The sequence below is a fragment of the Herpailurus yagouaroundi genome, unplaced genomic scaffold (genome assembly GCF_014898765.1).
Source record: "Herpailurus yagouaroundi ecotype Mexico unplaced genomic scaffold, PumYag 249, whole genome shotgun sequence".
NCBI lineage: Eukaryota > Metazoa > Chordata > Mammalia > Carnivora > Felidae > Herpailurus > Herpailurus yagouaroundi.
In genome coordinates, this window is record NW_024412466.1 from 211,067 (window position 1) to 218,026 (window position 6,960).

Here is a 6,960-nt window from a genome sequence, read left to right on the forward strand (position 1 = left end):
GCCTTTTTTCTGAAGTCCTTCCTCCAGATTGCCCTGTAGTGAAGTCCTATCGGTGGTAAACTTTCAACTATTTCTGAAGTGTTTTTATTTTGCCCTCATTCTTGAGTTTCTCTGGGTCTGGCCTTGGAGGGCAGCGAGTCTACGTCTTGGCCATCAAAGCCGCTACCCTCCAACTCTGATGGCACTTCCCGTGGAGGCCACTGGTTTCGTCTTGGCTCCTTCGTGATCTGGTAAGAGAAAATGTGCGCTTCTTCCGATTCAGCCTGGCTGGCAGTTGTTGGGATTTCTGGGCCTGAGGATTGAGGTTTTCAGACAACTCTGGGAAACTTTAAGCTAGTTTATCTTCATATACCGTGCCTCCTTCCTCGTCCTCTCTTAGGAAATGCAACCAGATGGGGGACCCTCTCCCTCTGCCCTCCAGGACGCCCCCTCTCATTTGTGCTTCCGGTCTGAGTCTCTGGGCTGCCTTCTGGATCATTTCCTAAGCTCGTTTTTCACTAGCATTTTCATCTCAAGTAGAGTCCACTTGAGTTTTACATTTCAATTTTTATTTTTAAATTTCTTTTTTTAGGCTTTACTGCTCACCTTTGTAGACTATACTTTCACAGAATAAGAAAGTATGAGGACTCTTTCTCGTTCATATTTTCAAGAATCCTTTTTATTTCTTTAGACGAATAAAAATTATCTTATATTCTCTGATCGCTCCACTGTCTGAACCGTCTGCAGAATCGGTGGTTTCTGCTGGCTCGCCGTGGGGGCTCCTCACAGTGTTTGCAAAAAAACCTAACTTGGAGATGCTCATTTTCCTTGGAACTTGACCTCCGAGAACCCTTAAGACCAAGTGAAGTTACGGTCTCCTCTGGGACGGGATCCTCAGGCAGGGACAGCGTTCTACCGCCACCACGCCTTGGCACATCTCGAGATATTTTGGTTGTCAGAACCGAGTGCGTGGACAGCGGCCAGGGCGGTCGGCGTCACACAGGAGGGGACAGCCCCTCCCCCGTCAACACTTACTTGGCCCCAAATGTCACCAGCGCTTTGCCGAGCAGTGTTTGGCTTCTGCCAGCAGACTAGGACCGCTTAAAAGTCTCCCCTGAGGCCTCTAGCGCCCCACAGGTCGCCTGACTTCAGACTGCAGAGAGGACACGTTTGTTCACCCCACACAGAGCCCCAAGGACGAGGGGTTTCTATCCGAGTTGCCTGCCGACTCCATGTCTCCCTCAGCTGGAGGGGCACGCTCTGCGGAAGGTCTCCGGCTAGAAGACGCCTGGGGCGGACGATGCGCCACCTCCTGCCCCCCGAGTCACGTGAAGGCAGCACAGGGAACGCAGAACCCCCAGGCGTGGCAGACGCCCCAGAGGTCACCGCTGCCGAGCCCGCCGGCCCAGAGGCTGCCACCTTCACTGTTCCGGCCTCTGGGCGGTCCTTCACTCCTCCATCCTGGAGGGCTGGGTAGGAGCAAGCCGGGTGAAGCAGGGGGAGGGTGTTCCAGGAGACAGAAGAGCATTTGCAAAGACCGGAGGTGGGAGCTGACTGTCCAGCCCCGAATCATGTGGGGTAGGTCCTGGTGGGGGCGCTTGGCCTATGAGGAACCCTGGGGCACATCCGGGAGGCCCATACGGACATCACTCCTGGGGACAGGGCCCTCCCCAGGACAGGGGCACACCAGAGCAACCCTGGTGACCACATCCTGCCCTGGCTGGGGTGTCTGGCGGGCCCAAGGCCCTGAGCCTGGGTCACAGGTCGCTCCGTGGGGCTTAGTTTTGGCAAGGAGGAGTGACAGCTGGCCCGAGTTGTTTTAGGGTCTGGGATCTGTGAGGAGGGGCAAGCAGGCCAGCCTCAGCCCAGGCATGAACTCTGATCACTCTCCCCCAAAACCAGACACAGGCAGACAGACCCCACTACTAGAAACCACCCCTTTTCTCCTCCACGTGCTCCCGGCTGAAGGTAGGCCAGCCCCTAGACCTGGGGCTCCTGCGCCCAATCACCCTTAGGCCCCCAGGTGTTCCAGCCCCCCTCAGGGACCCTGACTCAGACCCGGGAGGAAACCCCCAGCGGCGGCTCCAAGGCAGCTCTTGGCTACTGTGCGTGAGGCCCCTCTGCTGGCTGTGGTCGGAAGCGCAGGCCAGGGGAAACCACTGTCTTTTCCCGAGACCCCGGGTCAGAGAGGACAGGCCTGCCACAAAGCCGGGCTGCCCAGGGCTGCCAGAGACCAGGTAAACACGAGGGGGAGTCCCCCGCTGACCACTGACAGCCGCTGGAGCAGCTTCAGGCTGTGACAACACAATGAAGCCCCACCCCGGTTTAGCCCCCCAGGCCAGGACCGAGTCCGTATCTGGAGCCACAAGACATTCCGGGGCACAGCCTGCCTGCTGGCCCCACCTGGGTTGGGGATGGGGGGGCGCTGTGGGGGAGCCCCGGCTGGAAGAGAGGAAGAAACCCGTGTCCAGGCCAGTCAGGTGGTCTTTAGCCTAAGTGGGGCTCAAGGAGGCACCTGCCCAGGCTGACTGCCAGGCCAGGTCCTAAGAGCCCCGCGCCCGCGCCCACGCCCACGCCCGTGGCCGGCTAGATGAAGGTGGAGTCCAAGGGCCCAGCATCCTGCTGGCCGAGGGCGCGCGCCTCAAACAGCTGCTTGATGAGGGCGGATTTCTCCTGCTCCAGCTGCGTGATGCGCTCACTCTTGTCGGTCACCTCCTGGACGGGCGGGAGGTCGGTCAGGGCACCCCGGGCCTCCAGCCCCCACCCTGCACCCCTCCCCGCACCTCACCTGCGTGAGGAGCCGGTTCTGTTCTTTCAGCATGAGGATGGTCTGCTGCTGCCAGCCTGGGGCTGACGGTGAGGCGGGGGCCAGGGCTGGGCACGGGGCCCCCGAGGACAATGACGGCAGAGCCTACGGGAGGGCACAGTCAGGCAGGCCTAGCCTCCAGGACGAGGGTGAGGGGTGGCGCCAAGACGGGCACGGGCCCTAGGCGGGCGCTGGGTGGTCTGGGGGGGCACTCACCCTGCCAGCACAGGCTGCGGCCAACAGTTCCCCCAGGCACCGGGCTACCTCCTGGACCTTGGGCAGCAGCCGGCCCAGCGGGAGGGGGCTCCCCTCAGTCCCAAGGTCCTGAGGGGAAAGCAGGAAAGGGGAAGGTCAGAGCACAGGACCAGCCACCGTGCCTCGAGAAGGGCCCTCACAGGTGGCACTCTTGTCTCCCCAAATTACTGCTTGAGCAGAGAGGGAGCCTACGGGTGTTGCCGGTGGGGGACATCACGGTGTGAGTGTGTGTGTGTGTGTGTGTGTGTGTCGGGGGTGGGGGTCCCAGCACCCCGGGAGGAGGGACGGCCGATGTGTCCCGGAATAGGGCATCCCGTGCCTACCTGGGGGTGCCCGGGGTTAGGTGGGTGGTTCCTGCAGGTGCAGGGGGGGGTCACCCTGCCTAGGGACGGGGACAGCCCGGTCCCGGGCGGCGTTACTCACGGTGCTGGCCCTGCTCCGGCCCAGGCGGCGCTGGCGCTCCTGCACGCGCTGCAGCTGTTGCTGGTACCAGTCGCGGCCCCGGGCCATCATCTCCAGACCCTGGAGCAGCACCTCCTTTTCCTGCTCCAGTTCCTTCAGCTGCTTCAGCTGCACGTGCGGCAACGCACATGTGTGAATGGCGCGCGCGCACACACACACACACACACACACACACACACACACAGAGAGAGAGAGAGAGAGAGACACGGCGCACGCCCCGCAACTCGGACGCGCGCCCGTGCAGGCCAGCCGCGCCGGCGCAGCTCTGCCGGCGCACGCGCCTGTACGTGAGTCCTACGCGTGCCCGTGTTGGGAAGCACCGCCCCGTTTGTCCCCTTGCGGGCGGGCTGTCCTCTCTCGGCCCCTCCACGCAGGCTTCCCCCACAGGAACGCAGGCGACACCCCCGAGCTCAGCAGCTTCCTTCGGAGCAAATGGCGAGCACGCAGCGGGGGAGCCGGGCTCAGTTTTGGCAAAGGACAGCCTCGTGAAGCCGGCTGGTGCAGGGGCAGTTCTGGGGAGGGGCCGTGCCCGCTGCATGGTGCACGGAGGCTGCTTTCTCCCTAAAGGACTTCTTCGTGTGGTCTAGAGCCACGTCTCAAGTGGATTCAAACCCAGACACGGGGACAGATGTTTGTAATTAACTCACATTCCAGCCATAGGTCCCCCAGAACCCAGGCTTGACTGCCACCTCCCAGGCAGAGGGGTGGTCCAGGAGACCAAGCGTGGGGGCCAAGTCCTATCCCAGGCAAGGTAGAGAATCCCCCAGAGCCCTCACTCACCAGGTCACAGTCCACGCCGTTGGTGATGGTGTGCCTCCGACGTTCCCCTCGGGCACGGGGGGCCCGATGGGCATCGCCCATGCCTAGCTCCCGGGCCCTGCAGGCCGCTGCACCTGCCGCAGAGGAGCAAGGACCTGGGTCACTTCCAGGCCTGCCTAGTCAAGCTCAACGTCCCCCACCCCAAGCCTGGCGGTGCACAGCTGGGTGTCCAGGCCTACGTCTCTCTGGGTTCATGGGCAACTCAGAGCCTCTGCACGGGCCCTCCCCATCTCAACCCATCCTGGGGGGCATGGGCAACGGCCCAGCGCAGCACACACCTTGCCTCTGTGCCTGGCTGGCGGCTGGCTCCCCACTCCATCCCCACCAGCTCCCCTCACCCCTCCCTTGGTAAGGGCCGTGTGACCGCTGAGGCTGCTTGTCTGTACACACAACACAAATGTGTGCGCCCACACACATGCCCCAGCACGAGCGCCCTGGGGCAGGGGCTTTACCCGGTTCTTCTCAGCACTCCCGCTGCCCAGGGTGCTTCGAGTACACTGCAGGGGCTCATGGGCTGCTAAGTACAGGGGGAGTGAGCAGGCCTCTGGCCGCCCCTGCTTCTCCCTCCGGGTCTGCCGGGGCCTTCAGGGGTGACGGGAGTCCGTGCAGGTGAAGTGTGTGCAGCTGAGTGTGCTTGGGGCTGAAAAGCCATCGGGGCCAGCTGACTTCCCCGGGGGATGGGGAGCACGTGCAGGGCAACCCGCGAGGCAGAGTAAGTGCGGGTGTGGAGAAGGTCACCCTCCTGGCTCCCGAGCCCTATTCCCCCACACCGGGCTCAGCCTCACAGGCTCTGCCCCCTGCGCTGGGGGCGGTGGTGCCAGGAGGGAACATGTCCACAGGGCTGGCACCAGGTCTCTGCAGGCCTCCAGCCGGCCCTGGCAGACAGGCTCCGAGCCAGCCCAGAGTTCACGTCCCAACCTGCCCATGCTGCATGGCTGGCACAGAAGATACAGCAGAGGGAGGCTAGAGAACATGGAACCTCAGAACCCCCGGGCTTGGTGTGGGGGCAGCTCCCAGATTCCCAGATGGCAGCACGCTGGATGTTCAGAGGGACCAGCAGGCGGACGCAGCCCTGTCTGTCCCCGTCTGGGCCTGAGCTAGCAGCTTGCACCAAGGGGGCCAGGGCAGGCCTGGGTGCACTGAGCTCCAGCAGGGGATAGGGAAGGGGCCCCTGGATCTCTGGAGCGGGGGGCTCTGTGAGTATGAGGGCTTTCTCTTCCTGGAAATCTGGGGGAGCTTGGAGTGCCAGAACATGCCATGCCTCTCGTCTGGGTCTCTGCCTGGAAAAGGTGACAGTGAGAGCCTGGCCTGAGACTAAAGCTGTTCTGTGGTGTCAGGCACCCGGACAGAGCAGGACTGCAGGTCTGAGGCCTCCAAACCCCAGTCCCATGGCTGATTTTCAACTACATGCAGCCACAGGGATGGCACTGGCCCTGCACTCAGAAGTGCCCCCTGCCTGCCCACACCACAGGGACAGAGTGAGGAGCAGGGGGAGCCCCCAGCCTGGGGTGGGCTTCTGGACGGCTGCACCAAGGAGGCCAGGAGCCACTGTGGCTCCAAGCACCAGTCATGGGGCTGGGGGACATGGGCAAGGCTGGGGTGGAGGTCCGATGAAGCTGCCAGAGCAGTGAAGGCATAGAAAGGGCTGGCAGCGGCCATGGCGGGGGCGGGGGGGAGGGGGCGGGAGGCCTGCACCAGGTGGTGCACAGGTGCAGGCTGAATGGGCTGAGGGGTCTGGACCCTGCCGCCAGCCATAGTGCAGGTGCTATTTCCAGGGAAGACACTGGGGGGGGGGGGGCACAGGGGAGCCATTCAACCATCTCCCAGCACTGCCAACTGGACCGGAAGCTAGGCAAGCAGCCGGCCGTCCATCCACAGTGGCTGCGCCTGGGTCTCTCCCTGGTGTCACCCCTGCAGGCTTCAAGATTGGGCTGGAGACTCACCCACCGCTTCGCTCTTCCTGGCAACCAGGCCAGGTCCTTCGGGGCCCCCTCGGCGGGCCCTGGCCTCAGTGGTGGAGGCAGCAAGCCCAGCCGTCTGAGCGGAGCTGCGGGACTGAGAACCCAAAAAGGCAGCGAGGGCCCCGCCCAGCCTGGGCCCCTCTCTCCTCTGCACTAGAGGAAAACTCTGCCTAGGCAGTTACCACGGATGCGACCGAGGGTCTAAGTGCCCCGGGTGTGGGGCAGGGGTCCTCAGTGCTCAGCTCAGGCCTGTACAGTGGCTTCCTGGTGGAGTTTGGGAGTCATCCACCAGCCCCTGGGCCCTACGATGGCCTCCCGCTGTGGAGGGGGAGGGGCTGGCCCCTGAACACACCGGGAACCCAGGAGGCCGCTTTCCCTCCAGGCGCTTACCGGCCCCCGCGGTAGGAGAAGGGCCGCAGCGCCTCTGCGGCTCTGGCCTGAGGCGCCGGTCGCGGGGGTTCGGCGGGGGGCGGCTACGAGGCGGGGCTGGGGGCCGCCCCGCACTCACCAGCGTCCGCGCTCGGGCTCCGCTCCAGCGCCGCGCCCTGGGGCCGCTCGGGCTCCGCGGGACCGGGCGCTGCCTCTGCGGGTCCGCACAGCTTCTCTAGGCTCCGGGCCGCGCCGCCGGGGACGGCTGGCGGGGGCCGCGCGCCCAGGGGCAGGGGCTTCCTCTCCAGG

General features: G+C 63.9%; 1 protein-coding gene across 1 annotated transcript; it reads right to left on the reverse strand.

Moving 5' to 3' along the window:
* Positions 1–636: 636 nt before the first annotated feature.
* SAPCD2 (suppressor APC domain containing 2) lies at positions 637–6,885 on the reverse strand. Its single transcript, XM_040460264.1, has 6 exons — positions 6,791–6,885; positions 4,283–4,395; positions 3,464–3,610; positions 3,002–3,109; positions 2,768–2,890; positions 637–2,694 (listed from the first exon to the last, which is right to left on the reverse strand). The coding sequence occupies exons 2-6, from the start codon at positions 4,361–4,363 to the stop codon at positions 2,566–2,568; spliced, it is 588 nt and encodes a 195-aa protein (XP_040316198.1). The 5' UTR covers positions 4,364–4,395; positions 6,791–6,885; the 3' UTR covers positions 637–2,565.
* Between the last annotated feature and the right edge of the window lie 75 nt (positions 6,886–6,960).

Bases quoted from the DNA above. Each gene is read 5' to 3' on its own strand.
- SAPCD2 (XM_040460264.1), bottom strand. From the start codon at position 4,363: ATGGGCGATGCCCATCGGGCCCCCCGTGCCCGAGGGGAACGTCGGAGG. The intron at 3,110-3,463 runs GTGAGTAACGCC...CTTTCCCCTCAG, and splicing joins GCCGGAGCAGGGCCAGCACC to GACCTTGGGACTGAGGGGAG. The intron at 2,891-3,001 runs GTGAGTGCCCCC...GCCCTCCCGTAG, and splicing joins CCGCAGCCTGTGCTGGCAGG to GCTCTGCCGTCATTGTCCTC.